The 24046-nt window shown below is 43.6% G+C and overlaps 1 protein-coding gene across 1 annotated transcript in view; it reads right to left on the bottom strand.

Annotated features, from left to right (window-relative positions):
• Positions 1–24046, bottom strand: part of ATRNL1 (attractin like 1) — a 1075574-nt gene that overhangs the window by 643037 nt on the left and 408491 nt on the right. Inside the window, exons 17-18 of the mRNA XM_082267948.1 lie at positions 18225–18413; positions 5118–5336 (exon numbers count right to left, since the gene is read on the bottom strand). Coding sequence (XP_082124074.1) covers positions 5118–5336; positions 18225–18413 — 408 coding nt within the window. The remainder of the gene's footprint in view (positions 1–5117; positions 5337–18224; positions 18414–24046) is intronic.

Genomic DNA, 24046 nt, shown 5'->3' with positions numbered 1-24046 from the left:
AATTTTTGTAAAAATGTTATATATATCTTTTTTGAGACAACACTGAAGAAATGACACTTTGCTACAATGTAAAGTAGTGAGTGTACAGATTGTATAACAGTGTACATTTACTGTCCCCTCAAAATAACTCAACACACAGCCAATAAAGGGTAACTCATCTTTCATAGGGGAAAAGAAAAAGCAAATCAAGAAAAAACAATATAGCATATACAATTGTGACACAAACCATAAATTGAATGTTATTAAAAATGACCTTTCCTTTTCAATCTGCAGCGGTTGTACTTTTCTGCAAATGCAATGCAATATGGCCGCCTGGAGGTGTTCTGTACATGTATACTGATAACACCCCAGAAACATAATTTCCTGCTTGTGTGATTGGCTCACCAATTTTACCAGAAGTCTGCCTAAAATACAAGTCAGATTTCTGGCATCCCCTGCAACAAAAATGTCATTTTTGGTGAGATACTCCCAAAAGGAACATGTTTAAAGTGATGCAGGCCCAGCAGCTTCCCTCATTAGTGCCCTGCAGCTGCCACAGCTGGTTGATAATTACGAAACCACTACCATTAGACCCACTCAGCACAGGAGAACAGAGAAACAAACAATGATTTCTTTAGAATAACAAAAGGTAGGAATCTGCTACAAAGGTTGTTATAATCCGTGTAATGTAAATAGATCACCCAGAGTGGAATGTTTTTTTTTTACTCAACAAAAGTGGAGTTACGCTTTAATGTCTAAACCACCAGCAACAAAAGTGATTGGGCCCAATTAGCCATTTTCTCCCCCCCCCCCCCCGTTGTCAATCGACTCGTTAGTGTTACAAGGTCTCAGGTGTGAATGGGGAGCAGGTGTGTAAAATTTGGTGTTATCGCTCTCACTCGCTCATACTGGTCACTGGAAGTTCAACATGGCACCTCATGGCAAAGAACTCTGAGGATCTGGAAAAAAAAAAATAAATTGTTGCTCTAAATAAAGATGGCCTAGGGCTAGGCTATAAGAAGATTGTCAAGACCCTGAAACTGAGCTGCGGCACGGTGGCCAAGACCATACAGCGGTTTAACAGGACAGGTTCCACTCAGAACAGGCCTCCCCATGGTCGAACAAAGAAGTTGAGTGCACATGCTCAGCGTCATATCCAGAGGTTGTCTTTGGGAAATAGACGTATGAGTGTTGCCAGCATTGCTGCAAAGGTTGAAGGGGTGGGGGGTCAGCCTGTCAGTGCTCAGAACATACGCCGCACACTGCATTTAATTGGTCTGCACGGCTGTCGTCCCAGAAGGAAGCCTCTTCTAAAGATGATGCATAAGTAAGTCTTAAAAAACAGTTTGCTGAAGACAAGCAGACTAAGGACATGGATTACTGGAACCATGTCCTGTGGTTTGATGAGACCAAGATAAATGTATTTGGTTCAGATGGTGTCACGCGTGTGTGGCAGCAACCAGGTGAGGAGTACAAAGACAAGTGTGTCTTGCCTACAGTCAAGCATGGTGATGAGAGTGTCATGGTCTGGGGCTGATTGAGTGCTGCCAGCAATGGGGAGCTAAATTTCATTGAGGGAACCATGAATGCCAACATGTACTGTGACTTACTGAAGCAGAGCATGATCTCCTCCCTTCAGAGACTGGGCCGCAGGGCAGTATTCCAAAATCAAACCCCAAATACACCACCAAGACAACCACTGCCCTGCTATAGAAGCTTAGGGTAAAGGGGATGGACTGGCCAAGCATGTCTCCAGACCTAAACCCTATTGAGCATCTGTGGGACATCTTCAAACGGAAGGTGGAGGAGCGCAAGGTCTCTAACATCCACCAGCTCAGTGATGTCGTCATGGAGGAGTGGAAGAGCACTCCAGTGACAAACTGTAAAGCTCTAGTGAACTCCATGCCCAAGAGAGTTAGGGCAGTGCTGGAAAAATTTGATTTTTTGTAAGAACTTACCATAAAATCCTTTTCTCTTAAGCTCATTGACAGACGCAGTCCTCTTTGATTAATATCAGTAGGGTTATACTGCCCCCTACAGGAGTAGGACACTAGGCAGGAAAAACGTTCTGGCCACACCTTAGGGGCAGTCCCAGAGGGTATATCCTCTCTCTCCCTGCTACAGGATGTTAGTTATGTCACAAAGCAGTGTCAGAGAATTTAACCCAACCCAACTCATAAACAGAGGGGCGGGTACTGCGTCTGTCAATGAGCTTAAGAGAAAAGGATTTTACGGTAAGTTCTTACAAAAAATCCAATTTTCTCTGTCGCTAATTGACAGACGCAGTCCTCTTTGATTAATATCAGTAGGGACGTCCCAAAGCAGTGCCACAAATGAGGGGTGGGATAACGGAAATCAAAATCCAATCCAGAAGGCCCAACCGGTGCCAACTAGAAGTCTTAAAGGCTCATCAAACAAAAGGATGAGACTCAACTGAAAACCCAACAGAAAAAAACCCTTGAGGTAGACCACCGGTCTCCTCAAACAGCGGCCTGCAGAACCTCATACGAGGCATCCGCCGATTCCAGCACATCAACTTTATAACATTTTGTAAAGGTATGAACTGACGACCAGGTAGCCGCCTTGCAAACCTGAACCACTGACGCCTGATGGCGGAAGGCCCAGGAAGCACTAAGCGCCCGAGTGGAGTGCGCCTTAACAGGGAACGGAGGAATCCGACCCTTAATAGAATAAGCCTGTACCACCGTCTGTCTGATCCATCTTAGAGATAGTCGCAGCAGACGCAGGCAACCCCTTTCTAGGGCCATCCGTGATCACAAAAAGTGAATCCGTCTTACGGAAAGATTCCTTAGTAGTCAAGTACACCCTGATCGCCCGGACCACATCCAAGGAGTGTAACGCAAATTCCCGAGGATGACTGGGCTTAGGACACAGGGAAGGTAACACAATATCTTCATTTAGATTGAAATCTGAAACCACCTTAGGAAGGAAGGATGGATTCGGACGAAGAACCACCTTATCCCTATGAACCACCAGATATGGGGAACGACAGGACAATGCGGCCAGTTCTGACACCCTGCGTGCAGAAGTAATAGCCACCAAAAAGGCCACCTTCTGGTATAAAGTAAGCAAGGGAATCTCCCTAATATTTTCAAAGGGAGGTTTTTGAAGAACCGACAACACCAAATTAAGATCCCAGGGCGGTAAGGGCGTGCGCACCGGCGGAGCCAGGTGCCGCACCCCCTGGATGAAACTCCGCACCAAGGAATGAGTAGCCAGAGGCCTCTGAAAGAAGATTGCTAACGCTGAAACCTGACCCTTGATAGTGCTCAAGGACAGTTTCTGCTCAACCCCCTTTTGCAGAAAAGCCAATATTCGGGCCACCGAGTAAGAACGTGGAGGAAACCCAAGGGATTCACACCACGCGATATAAGACTTCCATGTGCGATGATAGACTTTTCTGGAAGTCGCTTTCCTTGCTTTAATTAGAGTAGGAATAACTGAAGCTGCCAACCCTTTGTCCTTCAGCACCTGGGTCTCAATAGCCAGGCCGTTAAAGCCAGCGAAAATCCTCAGCCAAAACCGAATCAACCCCTCTCCCCACATCATTCACCCCAACTTCCACATCATTCACCTTGCATTCTGCACCAGCCAGTCTGATTCCCTTCCCATCTCTCCACCCCCCCTCCCCCCCCCCAATCATCCAATCCATCACCCACTCCACCCCTCGGTATCTGCTGACCTCCAGCTGCACTTCTGTCACGCCAAGGAGGAGGGGTTGACACAACCATACACGCTGGTCTAGCACCCTTCATTGCCTTCACTACTCTAGGAAAAACAACAGGTGCAGACACAGACTTGGCAACCACACTTTCTGACACTGACTGGGGAACCACATACTGGGGGAACACTGACACCACAGCCAGCCTCACAGATTGTGAAAGGACAGACACTAGGATCCCCTGGCACAACCTCAGCTAACCAAGACTCTTCCCTATCCAGACGGAAGAGTTCCTCCACTAACTCAGGTCTTATTGTGCAAAGCCTCAGGGCACTGGCTATAAGGGTGACTGACCTTGTTACAAAGGTTACACCTAATGATTTTACAGTCCCTTGCCAGATGTCCCAGTTCCTGACACAAAGAGTACTTCTGTTCTGGACAGGAAGAGGAGAAATGTCCCTTGGCTCCACATTTATGGCACAGCTTAAGTTGACCAGGATAGAAGATGGTAAGCCTATCTCTACCAATACAGGCAGAGGAGGGCAAATGCTGGACCACATTCTCACACTCTCAACCTCATTGACACTGACCACCCACCCATCTAGATTTCCCTATCTTCCACAATTTTTTTTAGGGAACACAACGTTTTACCAAACCTTTTCAAGCAGACCCATAAATCCTCAGTGTATAGACATATTACTTGTCAAGACAGTGACATTCTTTATTAAGGACTGTCGTGAGATACACTGCAACTTTGGGGACAAGCCCTTTCCAGTCCGGCTGGCCCCTATACACATGCTCAAACCGTTCCCAAAACAGATCCAGTGATTCTGGATGCACAAATGATAAATTATATCCATAGGAACCTGCCGGACTGATGAAAGCATAAATATCCTCAGCCCTAAATCCCATGTCTAGGATCCTATCCACAACCACCCTCCTGATAGGTGGAATACCTCCTCCTTCCCACCTGAGCTGTACCACATTCCTGCCATTAAAGGAAGAAGGTGCGTTATGTGAAAGTTCCACCACTGGCTCCCTTCCAGCAGCAGCAAAAGAAAAAACACCAGCTGTTCTAGCGTCCATATTGGATATTAGAGATTAGATTAGATATTAGAGTGTAAGCTCTTCTACTGAAGAGACTGATGTGACTGGATCAGTGTTCTCTGTACAGCACTGTAGAATATGTCAGAGTACATTCATGTATAATAATAATAATAGTGTGTGACTGTGGTAGGGCATTGGAGTGTAAGCTCCTCTGGTGCAGAGACTACTGTGACTGCCTCAGTTTTCCCTGTATAGCACTATTTAAAACCAGAAAATAAAAATAAAACACCTTTGTTATAAAGTTCTATTTTAGGATTTCATATATTAACAAAAGACAGAAGAGGCTGTGATAACGGGTTAGTATTACCCCCGTAGTTTGGCGAGTCTGTTATTAGGTGGTGTCACTTACCTGGACAATGTATAAAAGACCACTCATAGTTCTTCTCCCGGGGACACAGGCCAGTATCCAGAACCATCTCACTGGAGTGCCTGCCCTGGGGCTTCATAGGACCCCTGGATGAGCCTTCTATGCACTGTCCCTTTCCAGTATTTGAAGGATCATTACACCATCCACAGCCGGGGTGCTCCAGGCACTGTGCGCAGGTGCGGAATCCTGAGCAGTTTTGTGCTGAAAGAAAAAAAATTAGGATAATCTAAAATTAGGAGACAAAGTGAAAAAAGTGCATACATTCTATCAATCCAGTTAATTTAAGTATTCTCTTCTATCCCTGCAAAAATGTTGAAGCCTTTGTAACTGTGCCTTCTGGGGCCTCTCAGGTATAGGTAACATCCTTCTCTGGCCCATTGACTCCCTCCTTGTCTCCATTCCTCTTCCCTCATTCCTCCCCCCCCCCCTTTTTGTTTCTTCTTCTCTTTCTCTTGTACTTTGTTTTCCACTTCACTATGGACTTATTTACTTTTCCCACCTGTTTCTCGTATACATGGTGCTCTGGAATTTACTGCGCTGTTTCTTTTATGGGCGGTAACACCGGTGTGTTTGCGTCATTTTCATAGTGAGATCTAACATTACAATACTAGCTGGCTATGGTGCTAACTTTGTCTACAGATGTTCTGCTAATCTTAACATGTGTAAGGCTCCATTCCCACTTGTGCGACTTGTCATGCAACTTTGGACATCAGTCTCACCAGTGGGAGGGGATTAAGTACAGTCCAGTGCAGGAAAAGTGCAGTATGTTCTACTTTTTTTTTCTGAAACTGGAACACCCTGGAACTGACCGCACTGGTGTGAACTATGCCATTGGAAACCATATTTTCTACGTTTTTGATGGAGAAAAAAATGCACTGGACTGCATACCTGCATGTGGTGTGAACTGGCCCTTACTAAAAATGCCACTTGTTCATTATACACAATGAACAGAACAAACTAAATATCATTCTGTTAGGGTTTACATCCAGTGGTGGGATTCAGCCGGTTCGCACCGGTTCCGCAGAACCGGTTACTAAACATTTGGAAGTTCGCCGAACCGCCTTACTGTGACCATCTGTATCAACCGCTCTGGCTCTCTCTGCCTCTGTCCCTGCCTGTGGCCGCAGCGCTCTCTCTCTGCGGGGAGGCGGCCGGAGCCCACACACTGCACTGGTTGCTAGGCTAGAGCCGCTTAGCGTCTAGCAACCAGTGACGTCACCCCCTTTCTCCTCCAGGCCGCTGCCTCCCAGTCCCGCCTATTACAATTTGGCTGCAGCAAAGGGCAGAGCAGTGCGCCCCAAACCCACCCATTGTGTGACAATAGCGAATGAAAATTCGCTATTGTCACACGGATCCTCCTCCTGGCCAATCAGGAAGCGGGTCCGAGACCCGCTTTCTGATTGGCCGTAAGGTAAACCACATGCCATTGGCCGAGGAGGCGGGAGGATTGAGGACTCGAGGAGACGCGGGAACTGAAGAGAAGCCGCCACTACAGGTAAGTGCACTGGTCTCGGTGGGGGCATGGCATGCTGGTCTCTCTGCATTGAAAGGGGGCACGCTGGTCTCTCTGCATTGAAAGGGGGCACGCTGGTCTCTCTGCATTGAAAGGGGGGTACGCTGGTCTCTGCATTGAAAGGGGGGTACGCTGGTCTCTGCATTGAAAGGGGGGTACCCTGGTCTCTGCATTGAAAGGGGGCACGCTGGTCTCTGCATTGAAAGGGGGCACGCTGGTCTCTGCATTGAAAGGGGGCACGCTGGTCTCTGCATTGAAAGGGGGCACGCTGGTCTCTGCATTGAAAGGGGGAAAGCTGGTCACTGCATTGAAGGGGGCACGCGGGTCACTGTGCATTGAAAGGGGGCACGCTGGTCACTGTGCATTGAAAGGGGGCACGCTGGTCACTGTGCATTGAAAGGGGGCACGCTGGTCATTCTGCATTGAAAGGGGGCACACTGGTCACTGTGCATTGAAATTCGGAACTGGTTACTAAAATTTTTGAATCCCACCACTGTTTACATCTATTTAAAATAGTCCTGTTGCTTTTTCCTATTGCAGGTCATGGGCTTACAATGTAGAGAAGGATGAAAAGGACAGCCATGAACCCTTTAAGGTGTGACGACATTCTATTTGCTATATATAATTTATCAAACACACCTTATATGTACAGCATCAACTATTGAACTCTTTGCAGCCCGTTCCGGTCTATTCCAGCATCAGTCTGTGATGTATTAGTCTAAGAGATCACAAATCCAGCGTGCTGCCACCATAAACCTTTGTGGCAAGGTCAGGCTAACCTCTCAGCAGTGTGCGAGGATCTGGTGTCTGCTACTTCCATGAAGCGAGACCCCGCCGTGAGACATTAGGTGCTTTATAGGACTTATATTATTGTTGTTATTACTGAATTCGTTAGGCGCTATGGCTCTAGCTGGGTGATGACAAAGATGAGCTGTGCGACACCAAGGTTTGCCACGTCTTTAATTTTAGAGTGCTCATAATCACTGCCCATAAAAATCCGTAAATCTCAATGCCGCATAGAATATTGGATTTCTGAGAGATGAGGCTGGAGTGAAGAGTCAATTTACTAACTCTCCGGTCCGTTCTCTATGTCCCTGCCCTTACGCTAAGCTTTATTTGCATCTAAACTGACCATAAAATATAACCATTCTGAAAGTAAAATAAAAACTTCAGTAAAAAAAAAAAAAAGAAAAAGGTTACTTATGGCATTCCCAATGCCTTTAACTGCCATATACAGTTAGAAGATTTAGGAGCATCCTTCTCAGCGTTTATAGCAGCTAAAGATGAGGGTTGGCAAAGTCACAGCATGTCCCCCAATTACTGATAATTACAACATATGGCCAAAAGTATGTGAAACCCCCTCAAATGATTGAGATCAGATGCTTCCAGTGAAGGAAACTGATAAGGCTATATTCTAAGCTATATGCTAAGGCCTCTTTCACACCAGCGGACCGATCGGGTCCGCCTGTCAGTTTTTCAGGCGGACCTGATGGGACCACTCATTGATCTACATGGGGCGGCGGATGTGCCTGCTGACATCCGCCGGGCATCTGATCAGAAAAAATCTGATAAAAATAGATGGATGGTGATATGTTCGCCATCTGTCCAGCGAATCGGATTGGATGAAAATCAGATGGAAATGGCCAATGCAGTCCGTTTTAATCTGACAGCCCCATAGAGGAGAGCAGGCTGTGTCTGTGTCCGCTCTGCATAGCAAAGCAGACATGGACCTGTCATCTGTCTGCTCGGCAAGGATCAGCGGAGAGATCCCACGCTGAGCAGGCGGATTCCGCTCCGTCTGAAAAGAGCCTTCGGTGGCCAAACACATATCAGCAAGATCATTTAATTGATCATTCAATGCAACTAGGAATAACACACCATTTTCTCTCTACTAAATCGATGTGGTGGGCTTTTGGTCGATTTCCATGATGGCAAATCAATCAGCCTTGGGGAATTTTTTTATCAATCATTTCTGATCAATCAAATCAATATCCAAGTGTGTGTAAAACAACCATCTGTCATTAAAGTACAACTAAAGGCCAACACTCCCTATTATAGGGAGTCAAATTGCGCATATGGGAAAATCCAAGATGTCATACATGAGGTCACAGGAATGATTTCAAACCGCAGCTGTCATCCATTCAATATGTATATTAATAGCATATTCAAAGCTCCAGTGTTGCCATATAGAGAGGGAAAGGAAGAAACCCTCTCATGGTGCAGTATATCAAATCATTTATTTAAAAAAGATGGTTGTATTGCACTTACATCAAAGAAGACAGGGAATCCCTGAGGACAACAGACATAGACTGACGAAACGGCGTTCAATGGTATTTGAGATACGTCATTTCAGTCAGCTGGAACGCAGGTGGAGCGCAAACCGGCGATTCCTATACAATACATGCTGATTGTGAAATCATTTCTGTGACCTCATGTATGACATCTTGGATTTTCTCATGTACAATTTGACTCCCTGTAATAGGGGTCAATTAAGTCTGGTGAGTGTATAGTGCATTTGCATGCTGGTGGAGAGGAACCTTTCCTATACTTACTGAGGACACTAATCACGTGTGGGATTATACCATGCTCAAAAAAATTGAAGGAACTCTTTGAAAACACATCAGATCTCAATGGGGAAAGATATCATGCTTGATATCTACACTTGTATGGACTGGGTAATGTGTTAGGGAAGAAAGAATGCCACATCATTAGATGGAAATGACCAACCTAAAGAGGGCTGAATTCAAAGACACCCCAAAAAACAAAGTGCAAAATTATGCAGCAGGCTCGTCCATTTTGCTGAAATTTCATTGCAACAACTCAAAATGGTTTTAATGGCTCCCACGTGTTTGTATGCCTGACAACGTTGGGGCATGCTCCTAATGATATGAGGGATGGTGTCCTGGGGTATTTCCTTCCAGATCTGGACCAGGGCGACACTGAGCTCCTGAACAGACTGAGGTGCAACTCGGCCGTGTCAGATGGACCGAAACATAATGTCCCAGAGGTGTTCTATTGGATTTAGGTTAGGCGAGCGTGGGGGCCATTCAATTATATCAATTCCTTTATCCTGCAGGAAGTAGCTGCATACACTCGCCACGAGGCCAGGCATTGTCGTGCACCAGGGAGGAACCCAGGACCCACTGGACCAGCATAGGGTCTGACAATGGGTCCAAGGATTACATCCCGATACCAAATGGAAGTCAGGCTGCAATTGTCTAGCCTATAGAGGTCTGTGCGTCCCTCCATGGACCATCACTGACCCACCACCAAACCAGTCATGCTGAACGATTTTACAGGCAGCATAACATTCTCCACGGCTTCTTCAGACCCTTTCATGTCTGTCACCAGTGCTCAGGGTGTTCTGGTGTTCAATGGCAAATGCCAATCAGGCTCCATGGTGCCGGGTAGTGAGCACAGGACCCTCTAGAGGGCACCGGGCCCTCAGGCCACCCTCATGAAGTCTGTTTCTGATTGTTTGGTCAGAGACATTCACACCAGTGGTCTCCTTGAGGTCATTTTGTAGGGCTCTGGCAGCGCTCATTTTGCTCCTCCTTGCCCAAAAGAGCAGATACTGGTCCTGCTGGTTAAGGAACTTCTACTGCCCTGTCCAGCTCTCCTAGAGTAACTGCCTGTCTCCTGGAATCTCCTCCATGATCTAGAGACTGTGCTGGGAGACACAGCAAACCTTCTGGCATATGGCACATATTGATGTGCCATCCTGGAGGAGTTGGACTACCTGTGCAACCTCTATAGCAGTGATGGAGAACCTTCGCACCCCAGATGTTTTGGAACTACATTTCCCATGATGCTCCTGTACACTGCAGTGTAGTTAAGCATTATGGGAAATGTAGTTCCAAAACATCTGGGGTGCCAAGGTTCGCCATCACTGCTCTATAGGGTCCAGGTGTCGCCTCATGCTACCAGTAGTGACACTGACCCTAGCCAAATGCAAAACTAGTGAAAAGCTGTCAGAAAAGATGAGTAGGGAAAGAAATGTTAGTGGCTTCCACCTGTAAAACCATTCCTGTTTTGGAGGTCATCTCATTGTTACCCTTCTAGTACACCTGTTGTTAATTTCATTAACACCAAAGCAGCTGAAACTGATTAACAGCCCCCTCTACTAAACTGACCAGATCAATATCCCGATCAATATCCCAGAACTTTAATGACTTAATGATATACTCTGATTAAAAAGCGTTCCTATAATTTTTTTGAGCAGTGTATATGGATTTCACTATTTTTATGTATTTTTTTTTAGAATTGAAATGAAGATGTATTTATTTATTTGTCTATTCACTTTTGTTTATTCACTGTGGTGATATGTATTTGATGATGTAAGTGCGCGGTTTCTTTGTTTCTTTTCAAGGTATCCATTGATGTAACAATGGTCAAGGTAGATGGCATATAGTATGGGTATCCCCTGACAAAGCAGAGATCGGGGCAGGTAGCATATAGTAAAAGTATTCATGGACATAGCAAAGGTCAAAACAGGCTGCAGACAGTAGAGGTATTAAAGCACGTAACAAAGGTCAGGGCAGGCGACAGAAAGTACAGGTATGCATGGAAACAGCAAAGGTCAGGGCAGGTGGCATATAGTAGAGGTATCCAAGTAAATAGCAAAGGTCAGGACAGACAAGATATAGTAGAGGTTTTAATGAAAGTAGACAAGGTCTGGGCAGGTGGAAGTCATTAGAGATGTTCATGGATGAAGGAAAGGTCAGGGCAGGCAGCATATAGTAGAGGTATCCAAAGAAATAGCAAAGGTCAGGGCAGGCGCCATATAGTAGAGGTATCCATGGAAAATGCAAAGGTCTGGGCAGGTGGAAGTCATTAGACGTGTCCATGGATGAAGGAAAGGGCAGGGCAGCTGGCAGACAGAAGAGGTATCCATGGATGCAGCAAAGGTAAGTTACAGTGGCAGATAGTGGAGGTATATGCGGAAGCAGCAAAGTTTAGGGCAGGAATCAGACAGAGATATCTATGAACATAGAAAAAGTCAGGGAAGGCAGCAGACATAAGAGGTATCCATGAATGCAGAAAAGGTCAGGCAGGCGGCAGACATTAGAGGGATGGGTGGATGAAGTAAAGGTCACGGCAGGCAGCAAGAAAATAAAGGTATATAAATGTAGCAAAGTTCAGCAACAGGAACAAACTAAATAGGTGTACTTAGTCAGCAGGAAATGCTATCATAAACACAGAGGCACAGGCTGATGAGGTTAAAAATGGCACCTCCTCCGCCGGCAAATTTAAAGACCCAGATGGGTGTGTGCAGAGACACATTACCTGGCAAGTCACAAGGAAGCCTGGGAAAGTACAGGTTGACAGAGAGTAAGCGTACGGAGGAACTAGGAGGCTGCATATCGTTGTTCACCAACCAAGAAGCCAGCTGGCAAGAAGAGGATCAGGTTATGTACTGTTGCCTGGCATTCTGAGAAGGCTGGCATGGGAATAAGACACTTGGCACTTTTCCACTGCAAGTACCGGCTCGGCTCTACTCGGCCCTGCTTAGCCCGGTTTGCTTTTCCACTGCTGGTACCGCATGGTACGGTGTTGGAACGGTTCGGTACGGATGGTTTGCTTTTCCACTTAAGTAGTACTAAAGTTAAGTGGGTGGGATAACAACGGGGTAGGTGGGATTCTCTGACTAATCAGTGGCTAGTAGTGACTGCATGCAAAGGATTATGGGATATGGTTATTGGAACCACAATCGAGGTGGTACTGTTTTTGAGAGCCGTACCGTTCGGTTCCATGCAGTGGAAAAGTGCCGCCGTACCGTACCGTACCGTTCCTACACCGTACCATGAGGTACCAGCAGTGGAAAAGCACAAAAGCAAGCCAAACTGTTCGGTTCCATGCAGAGGAAAAGCGCCATTTGTGTCCTGTTGCCCAGCAGCCAGGACACAAGCTGCCTCTGGGTGGAGAGAGAACCGGAAGCAGACAGCAGGCTAACACCCCTGAAACAAACTGCATTTGCAAACAATTTATCATTGGAATTTAACTGGAATTTGGAATTATATTACAGAGTGGCACTTCAATTCTGAATTCACTCATACATTTTCAGGATTATATTTATCCTAGAAAGATTTGCTCACTCTGCTATTCGGATTCTAGGTGAAGCTCTGGTTTGAAGCACTCTGTGCAACACATGAGGTGTGTGTGCACTGGAGTGAAGAAATGTTCCATATTTTCATCACTTTTTATCATTACAAGAAACAGGAAATCTTGTTTTCTTGTGGAATAACTTTGAAGTGTTGAACATCTGCAGCCATGTGTTTGCGAGGACATAGATGAGGATTTGAAGGACAGCTGAATTACTTTGGAGTGTATGAGGAACATGAGAAATAAGGAGCTAAATGTGGTTTACTGCTTTAAATCTTTTCTTTCCAATGGTCTGCTTAAGTATGGAAATCGTGTCTAATCCTGACAATAAAAATCTTGCTGAGAGCCCTGTCTGTGCAGCGCCGTACGGACAGCCTGCAAATTTCATTAGGATTATTTAATAAAAATATGCATTTTTTTCATCAGACAGCGCTGAATGAAAAGTGAATTAAATGCCGGTGCTTTTGTTACAGCGGACATGCAGGTACTGTATGAATACAAATGCTGTAATTATTATGGATGGAACTGAGCGTAAAGCATTGTGTTTGAGGAGAAAGACCGGCGGCCTCAGTAAGAACGTGTCGTGGGGTTATCAGGTAGTAAATATAATTGTAACATGCAGCATTGTCTGTGGCGTTCACTGTGCGTAGTTACTCATGACCTCCAGCGAGCAGCCAGTACATTCTATAGAAGTGATTCTACAATGTATTCATTTACTTGTAATCCCATTTATTTCCCCACCAGCAAATGTCACCCTGACACTTGCCAAGAACCGGTTTGTTCCCATTTGTTTGCGGACCCCTTTGGTCCATTTCCCGTTATCTGTGTCATACAACTGGCTGAAGAGCCTCAAATGATTACCAGATACAGAGAACTGGCAAAGAGCCTTTTAGACCATGTCCTTCCTTCACTGCCATAGCATGGTCACCCAACATCCCCATATTCTCTATAAGGGAAAACTGTGCTTTGTATGGTTCTGTATGGCTTTGTATTAAATATATTTGGTATGGCATTAACCATAAATAATCAATGTTGAAGTTAAAGTGGCAAAGTTGAGGGGAAGCCTTACGATATGGTTGTAAAAATACCCCAGCATGGGTGATCAGTAGGGAAAAAACCTCCAGAAACACTGGTCAGAGGGAAGAAAAGTGCCCAGTGCCATTGGTCAGTAGAAGAAAAAAAAACTTGCCATTATTGGCTAATGAAAGAAAGAATGCCTGACATCAATGATCAGTGGAGTCAGTTACTGGAAAGAATGTCCTACAGTTAGCGTGAGAAAGAAAAGGCCCGGCATTAGTGGGAGAAGAAAATACCCATATGTCAGTGTTAGTATAAAGAAAAAAATGTCTTCCCCTTGGGGGTGTGTGTGTACCAGCAGACCTCAAATCAGCACCCCCCATCTTCTTCAATCACTACATACAGAAGATAAGCCACCACCCCCCCCCCTTTATAACCCCTTCAGAACTAAATTCAGGCCCCCTCTCTAACCCCTTTAGACCTCAGATCCCGTACCCCCTTAAAGAGGTTCTTCACCCTGTTTGGAAAAAATTAAAAGTCAGCAGCTACAAATACTGGCGCTGCTGACTTTTGATAAAAGGACACTTACCTGCCCAGGGGTCCATAACCGTCCTCACTCAACCGGTTCTTCATCTGTATGTTTACTGTGGGCAGCCAGCTGTGATTCCTTGCGGCTTCACAGCAGGCTGCCCACTGCGCATGCGTGAGCCACGCTTTGTAAATGGTAAATGAAGACTTCTGGGACCTGTGATGTGGAAAACTTCCGGTGGATCCACTGTAGCGATCCGACTGGAAGTGGGAGTGAATATCTGTCAAAACCAGGTACCCGCTCCTCCAAAAAAGTTCGGGAGGCGGGAATAACGTGAAACTTCCCCTTTAGGGTGAAGTTCCGATTTAAAGTTCACCTTTAAAAAAAAAAATAAATACATAGATGCACATATATTTCCAGACCACCCACCGTGTATTTACGTTGCTACTTTGACGTTAAATACCGGGATTATGGCAGCAGATAGATGCCATAACCCTAGTATTTTTTTACACCGCAGATGGTCTTCTTTGACATAAAAGTGGTCCCAGCGGTGAATTGGCCACAGGATCAGTTTTATGGGCAGTGGGAGAAGTGCCAACCCCCCTCCCACTGCTTCCTGGTCGTTTTCCCTGCTTACCGGAGCCGTCGGTAGTGGGGAAAACCATCCGATCCCCTACAGTGATGGGCAGGAAGTCGAGTGAGGGTAAGATGGCCCCCACTCTAATCTATGCCCTTGAAAGACCAGAGCGACCTCAAACGACCTTAAAGGAGGGACAATTTTTTTCTTTTTGAACCCAGAGCTCACATTAACGAGGACCTATCCTGCTTTTTTCTATTACAAGGGATGTTTACATTCCTTGTAATAGGAATAAAAGTGATGGCATTTATTTTTATTTTTTTGTAAAAATAAAAAAAAGAAAGTTAAATAAATAAAAAAAAATGTAAAGCACCCTGTCCCTCCGAGCTCGTGTGCAGAAGCAAACGCATACGCAAGTCGCGCCCACATATGTAAACAGTGTTCAAACCACACATGTGAGGTATCGCTGCGATAGTTAGAGCGGAAGCAATAATTCTAGCACTAGACCTCCTCTGCAACTCTAAACTGATAACCTGTAAAAAATGTTAAAGCGTCACCTATGGAGATTTTTAAGTACCAAAGTTTGTTGCTATTCTACAAGCATGCACAATTTTGAAGTATGACATGTTAGGTATCAACTTACTCGGCATAACATTATCTTTCACATTATAGAAAAAAATTGGGCTAAGTTTATTGTTTCCTTATTTTTTTATTCAAAAAAGTGTGTTTTTTCCCAAAAAAATTGCCTTTGTAAGACTGCTGCGCAAATACTGTGTGACAAAGTATTGCAACAGTCTCCATTTTATTCTCAAGGGTCTCTGCTAAAAAAATGTATAATGTTTGAGGGTTCTAAGTAATTTTCTAGAAAAAAATACTAATTTTAACTTGTAAACAACAAGTGTCAGAAATAGGCCTGGTGTTTAAGTGCTTAAAAAATGTTAAAAATTAAAACGTGAATGTATTTTTTTCTGGAGATTGCTAAGCATTGCACTCACAATCAGCAGATCCTGGGTGCAAAGCCAGGATCCTGCAGAATCTCATTATAGCTATGTGCCCATGCCTCCTGTAAGGGCAGACAGTTACTGGAAAGCAGGAAGAAAAATAAACTACGAGAGTGCTCACCAGCGCCCTCGCAGTACATTGAGAACTACAAGCCATCTGCCACAGTGGAAGACAGTAATTGTAGTTAATTCATTCACAGAACTCTGTGAATGAATGACACAGCTGTGTGGGCGGAGCTCTTCTTTTTAAACTGTGACAGCGAGTGCAGGGAAAATACCCCCCTACCCCTGCTGTCACAGCTGGGGATCATTGGGTGCTCTTAGTAACATGTTACCAAAGGTGTAATTATCCTTTAACCCATTCAGACTTTAGATAAACCCTCCTTTAACTTCATACTTCAGATCCACACCTCTTTCTCCTTTCCTCTTCCTCAACTGCTTTAGAATTCTACCAGGCACACAATAGAGCACACTGAGAAAGTCTAATATATATATACAATATATATATATACTGTATATATACACATACAATTTCTTTGCAATTCTGTCATGTGATTCTTCGTCACATGACTAGAAACAGAAGAAGGGATAGATTCCCCCACTCTCCTGTACTGGGGGTGCCTTGGTCTGAGTTCTGCTACTGGTACCAGGAACTGGAATGAGCTTTCCAGCACCTGACGCTGGAACATAAGTAGAAGTACAGTGGGTGGCAGCGACTGAAAGGGCAGCCCCAACAAACTACAAGGGCACCAGCCACATCTGCCTCCTGTCTTTGTCTGCCCCAGATCTCCAACCAGGCTCCCTCCAATCTGAGACCTGAACAGTGTGGAGAAGGAACAAAACCCCTGTTATCAGGTTTGTATTGCTGCAACTTTCTCTGTTAAAGATATTCAACCTAATTCCCTAGGTCACAGAAAGTGATGGGAAATCCAAAATTTTACAAATGTCACTAGAGAGGAAATCGTTGACAACTGTATTAGGGCATGTGCCCTGTTTATATACCACAACTCTTGCTGATGCTGTGCTGTGCACTGCTGTAAAAAATGTAGCAATGTAGCATGGCTACAATTTTCTGCAACGCCTCATGTTTTTGTTCCGTTTTTTTACCACTTTATCTCCGGAAGGTTTTACCCCCTTCATGACCAGGGCATTTTTTGCTATTCCGCACTGTGCTACTTTAACTGGCAATTACACGGTCATGCAACGCTGTACCCAAATAAAATCTATATCATTTTTATGTTATACAAATTGAGATTTTTTTGGTAATGTTTGATCACCACTTGTTTTTTGATTATATATATGAAAAATACAGAAATATTTGCTACTTTGTTATAAAACATATCCAATGAAAAAAAAAAAAAAAGTCTTCATAAAATTTAGACCAAAAAAAACACTCCCAATAAGTGTATATTAATTGGTTTGTGCTAAAGCTATAGCGTCTGCAAACTATGGTATATATATTGGAATTTATGCAGCTATAGAGCCTATGCTGTAATGGTGGTAGTCAGCAACTTATAGTGTGACCATGACAGGTGGCAGGCAATCTTGTGCTAACAGACACCGACATCACTAGTTTTACTAATACAGTGATAATACCGTACACTGACACTGTACTGATACTGGCTGGGAATGGGTTAACATCTAGGGGCATAAAAGGGGTTAATTGTGTGCCTATTAATGTGTCATGTGTGCTGCATTTACTTTCTGATCAGGCTGATTTTTTTCTTCCTGCTTTTCAAGGAGATGAAACAGCCAGATCGTTGTTTCTATGGACACAGAGTTCTGTGTTTTTGTGAACACAGAACTCTATGTGCAATTGGTCACCGATAAACAGCAGGTTTCAGCCAAAATCATTGGCGGAAATCTGCTGTTAAACTCGTGCTGTGTCCCATAACAGCATGGGTCATCAGGGGGCGCCCCTGACCCAGAAGGCTGGTCACATGCATGTTTCTGTGCATGCACCTGTCGCCCGCTTGAGGTATATTTACTGTGAGCGATCCGCAGGTGGTTAAACTCCAAAAGTGCATAAAAAAACTGATCAGTGTAAAGGCATCAACAATCCAGCAATGTGCAAACCCAGGACTAAAAATACCTAGAAAAGGTTTATCAGCAGGTTATTCGCTTTCCTTGCTTTTAGCTGGAATTCAGTAGGTACTGTATAGACTGTACGTTATTATGGATCTCAAATATATTTTATCTCTGTTGTTTGTATGATTAAGGCCAATGGCATGTTTAGATATAATCTTCCTGGGAGAAGGGCAGTCCACATACAGTAACAACATTTTGAATCCTTTGTTGTTTTGCTTACAGTTAGCGGCAGCAGACCACGCAAGGGGTCTCCATTACTTACGGGAGCAGGTGTTGGTCTGCCACTCCAGGCACTGGCCGTAAGGGAAGGAGATGATATACGCATTGGAGTCCACGCAGCGCCGGGTGTTGCTGCACCACATACACTCCATGCCGTTGCTGGTGCAGTTGGAGCACGAGGTCCTTAGGGAGCAGGGCAGCTTACAGGGCCGGGCGTTCTGATTGGGGCTGACTGCAAAGACAAGACAGAAGATGTGTCAGGACCAAACGCATGGACTTACCAAAGCTGAGTTTTGGAATGATATAAATGAAAAGCGTTTATTGTGCCAGTATGTTTGAATAGTACAGAAAAGTAATATAGAAACAAAGCCAGTTATGGGTTAGAGTTAAAGTGTACCATACTACTAGGAGCAGTGTAGTTAGTCTAATCTTTCCTGTTATTTAGGTTAATTTTACAGCATACATCTAAAGCCTAACTTTTCATTTTAAATTCTGACCTCCAGCCTTTTCTTCCGTCTTGCACTTACTCTGATTTCACTGCACACTGTGATCTTCTCCCATTGTGCGTTAGAAGCTAAAGCAGGTCAAAAGAAGCCCACCCCATTTCCTGGTTGGACATCCAACATTACCTGGCCCTTTCGTCACCAACCTGTCTGTCCGAGGCCCAACCCTTTCATTAATTGGATATCAGACCTGTCAATTATGAAGGCTTAGCATTATATGTGGGGGTTACCTTAGGCGATCTACATGCAAAAACAGCCTGTCTAGGAATGCCACTCCTCCAGACTGACCTCTTCCCGACAAGGCATTTTGGTATTTACAAAAATTCTTCTTAGAGCCAGCCCACTGCTCCAGGGCTGAAGGCTCTTAAGAGAACTGATGCTTTTGCTGGAAGCTGTGTACAACCCCCTGGAGGCCCCTCCTACCTGTCATGATCTGCCTGCATTGTAGAGAAAGCACAGAGACCAGGTGATGACATCACCAATCTAAAATAAAGTATGTAATACATACAGAAAGCTTTTACTTAAAAACTTCATCCAAAATGTTGATGTGGGGGAAATGGGGAGAAACCAAGAAGACAAAATATAAGCAGATTACCATTCAGCTATGTCATGCTGGGGAATTGTACTCAGTTAGTCCTGGTGACCCTTATCACCCAGGCTAAGACTCCATTCACACTAGCGACTAGGTCGCCTGACAAGTCGCGGTCGGTCGCCCGCCATTGAATAGTACAGGACCCTTTCTAATAGGAGTGACACAAGTCGCTCCGACTTAGAAAAAGGGTCCTGTACTACTTTGGGGCGACCTGGAGGTCGACTTGCATTGACTTCAATTATATGAAGTCCGTGCAAGTCGCGCCGAAGTCGCAGTGCACAGCGGTCGCCCCACCAAGTCGTGTCGCCGGGGTCTGAACGTAATGGAGAAAGTCCCAAAGTGTGGTCACCAAAATTGAAATAGTGGGAATCTTGCATAGGGGACACCTTTTCGAGTGACATCAAGGAGAAAATTTCCTTGCATTTACTGTTATAGTTTTAGAACAGGAAATTAAAGCAAATCTTTGCAACGGAACACAGACAGCAAAAGGCAGGAACACGTCTAACTATACATATAAATGTACATTATATTTTCTCTTTAATGTTCAGTACACATGGGGATTAGAAGCAGGATCAGCAGCCTGTGTACTGTGCAGCTCTTTCATATACTGCAGAGTGTATTTGGGGTTTGCTGGTACATTAATACAACGTCAAATCTAGCATCTAGGGTAGGTGGTATGCCAAGGCTCCTCTTATAGCTGACATGGGTTGCTGGTTACCTGTATAAAGCACTTAAATGGAAATATAATTATAGCAAAGGAGCTGCGTGAGTGAGGCACCCTGCCATCCAAATAATCCAGTTATATTCATATACAATATACATTATCATTATTCTATATAGAGAAGGTGGCTTACCCCAAGACCTTCACCTTGCTTCTTTCATTAGCTAATAGCTTTGCTGATGGTGTCATCTACAGCCTTCATGTTTCATGTGCGTGCAGAGTACGGAGAGCATTTCTTTTACTCTGACAGTGAAAGAAACATGTGGCTTATTCTGGATTATTAAGGGTCACACCACTCAAAACAGATATTTCTGTGGATGCTGGAGAGGTAAACAGTCTTTTCTATCCCTTAGGAACTCGATTGGTGAGAGCTCTGTGATGAGTTCCTGGTTCTACACACCTGCTGTGCCCATTATTAAGGGGTGCCCACCATCCCTGTGCCAAGTTCCCAGGTCTGCACACCTGATGTGCCCATTATGAGGAATTTCCACCATCCATGTGCTAAGCTTCCAGGTCTGCACACCTGCTGTGCCCATTATGAGGGTTCCCACAATCCCTGTGCCAAGTCCCCAGGTCTGCACACCTGCTGTGCCCATTATGAGGGTTCCCACAATCCCTGTGCTAAGTCCCCAGGTCTCCGCTCCTGCTGTGCCCATTATGAGGGTTCCCACAATCCCTGTGCTAAGTCCCCAGGTCTGCACACCTGCTGTTCCCATTAGGAGGGTTCCCACAATCCCTGTGCTAAGTCCCAAGGTCTTCACACCTGCTGTGTCCATTATGAAGGGTTCCCACAATCCCTGTGCTAAGTCCCCAGGTCTCCGCTCCTGCTGTGTCCATTATGAGGGGTTCCCACTATCCCTGTGCTGAATTCCTAAGTTTGCACACCTGGTGTGCCCATTATGAGGGGTTCCCACCATCACCATACTGAGTTCCCAACACTGCATACCGGCTGTAACCATTATAAGGTGTTCCTACCATCTCTATACCGAGTGCCCAACTCTACGCACCTGCTGTACCCATTATGAGGGGTTCACACAATCCAAAAAACAAACATGCAGCAATCAGGATTATTAACAGCGCTTCAAAAGGTGCCGATAATGGCCAAGAATAAATTAATTATATTAATTAAAAGTCAACTATTATACAAATTATTTATAAAAAATATACAGGTGCAATTATAATATCATAAAAAAGTTAATTTATTTCAGTAATTCAATTCAAAAAGTTTAACAAATTATATAGATTTATTACACACAGAGTGATATCTTTCAAGCATTTCTGTCTTTTAATTTTGATGATTATGGCTTTCAGCTAGTGAAAACCCAAAATTCAGTATCTCAGAAAATCAGAATATTGTGAAAAAATTCAACAGTGTAGACTCGTGGTGTCACACTTTAATCAGCTAATTAACTCAAAACACCTGTAAGAGTACGTTCACATTTGAGGTGGGTTTGAAATGGTGCAAGTTCAGCCGAACTTGCACCATTTCAAACCCGCATTTCATTGCGAGTTCGGGGGCGATTTCAAAGACATCTGTGCGAGTTCATGCACAGATGTCTATTGAAATCCCCCCAAAGTCGTCAAAAGTAGTGCAGGAACTACTTTTGGAAATTGCTGCGGCACCGCAAAGTCAGCGTCGCACCGATTCGGATGGTGCCGTTGCCAGCAATGGGCTGCAATGTAAAAGGGGGCTCAAGGTTTCTTGAGCCTTTAAATGGTCTCTCAGTCTGGTTCAGTAGGTTACACAATCATGTGGAAGGATGCTGACCTGACAGTTGTCCAAAAGACAGTCATTGATATCCTCCGCAAGGAGGGTAAGTCACAAAAGGTCATTGCTAAAGAAGCTTGCTGTTCACAAAGTGCTGTTTCCAAGCATATTAATGGAGAGTTGAGTGGAAGGAAAAAGGTGTAGTAGAAAAAAAGTGCACAAGCAACAAGGGGATAATCGCAGCCTTGAGAGGATTGTGAAGAAAAGGCCATTCAAAAATTTGGGGGAGATGTTGCTTTGTGGTCCAAAGTCCTCTTTTCGGATGAAAGTACATTTTGCATTTCATTTGAAAATCAAGGTCCCAGAGTCTGGAGGAAGAGTGGAGAGGCACATAATCCAAGTTGCATGAGGTCCAGTGTTTCCACAGTCAGTGATGATTTGGGCAGCCATGCCATCTGCTGGTGTTGGTCCACTGTGTTTTAATCGAGTCCAAAGTCAGTGCAGCCCTCTACCAGGAAATTCCACAGCACTTCTGCTGAGCATTTTGTTTATATGGATATGATTTTTGCGCTGTCCTGGTAGATATTGAAGGTATGTGCCCTTAATGCTGCTTGCACCGTTACTGATGACCATACAGTTAAATAGAATAAATAACAGGGGGAGGGTACCGCGCTTCAGGGATGGTTAATAAATATATATCAGTAGATGTTTAAACGGTGTATAAATCAAATGTAAAAACTTGTGTAAAAATTAAATCTGTGTCTTATATATCAAAATCATATAAAAATATTCTGATAATATTTCATAAATAAATATCTTGATCATTAATGAAGTGCTTAAAGTGATGGTATATTATTCAAAACATTTTCAAGTGATATAAATATTATGATCAATAATAGTAATAAAGTGCTTATGGTGATAGTATATTATTTATAATATATATATATATACAGGTGATATTCGTGATATATAAAAGTGCTCTGTGCCAATTATTAAAGTGTCCCAATATATATATTAGATCCGATCTTTTATCCTCTCTTCAGGAACACACCAGCACATCTCCCCACACTTGATCCAAGAAGCTGAGAAGAAGAGAGGATAAAAGATTGGATCTAATATTAGATCTAAAGGCGCATTGCTAATAGCATTAAGGTGAGCGGCTAGCACACCTAGAGGTGTTGAGCACTGAAGATCACTTTGTCTCACAAGGTGTATAGGTGGAAGGAAGTTCCTTTTTACTCACAGAAGAGGAAGATTATATATTTTTGTTTTGACACTGGAACATAATATATGGATTTTATGATTATCTATTTTTTTTATTTATTAATTTGATTGATTTAATATTGTAGAAAAATATTGGGACACTTTAATAATTGGCACAGAGCACTTTTATATATCACGAATATCACCTGTATATATTTTAAATAATATACTATCACCATAAGCACTTTATTATTATTATTGATCATAATATTTATATCACTTGAAAATGTTTTGAATAATATACCATCACTTTAAGCACTTCATTATTGATCAAGATATTTATTTATGAAATATTATCAGAATATTTTTATATGATTTTGATATACAAGACACAGATTTAATTTGTACACAAGTTTTTACATTTGATATATACACCGTTTAAACATCTACTTCTGCTGAGCAACTTTATGGAAATGCTGATTTCATTTTTCAGCAGAACTTGACACCTTGTGAAAAGAAAATAGTCCTAATAATAGGACTCTCTACAGCGCTTGCTAAATTAGTGTAAAAAATTATATGCAATATTTATACATAAACTATATACCATCCACAAATATATGTGCAAATGTGCAAAATATTGTGCCAATAAAAATATCACAATAATCAATTCATAAATATCTCAGTAAAAGTCCATCTTCAAAAGTGCAAAATCTTAAAAGATCAAAAAAGGATCAAAAAAGAGACAATGTTCAGTGATTGTTCCTTATCCTTATCCTAGGAACTGTGCAGGTGCTCACAAAGAATTCAATAAGTGACTAATAAAGTGCAGGTGCTGGGTGCCTTCTTCCCGTGCAGCAATTTATAAAATGGGTGACTTACCAAATATAGTGGGTCTCATATACCTTACAGTATTGAGACCAATCTCGCTTGTTGGCAAGTCCCCTTTAAGGTCCTCCTGTGCTGATGGTGGTTTTCTTCCTTGCCATTCCATAGGGCAGCTCATGATGTTAGATTTGGAAAAAGATAAAAAGGCTCCAGATAGTATAATATTGTTTTTTAAAACGATTTATTCCAATAAAAAGTATGCAAGCTACCGGTATAGTTAGATCCCGCAAGGATCCCACTGTGGTAGTATCCG

Source organism: Pelophylax lessonae (genome assembly GCF_965119305.1).
Source record: "Pelophylax lessonae genome assembly, chromosome: 9".
Classification (NCBI taxonomy): domain Eukaryota; kingdom Metazoa; phylum Chordata; class Amphibia; order Anura; family Ranidae; genus Pelophylax; species Pelophylax lessonae.
This window is presented reverse-complemented; position numbering and strand designations above follow the sequence as displayed.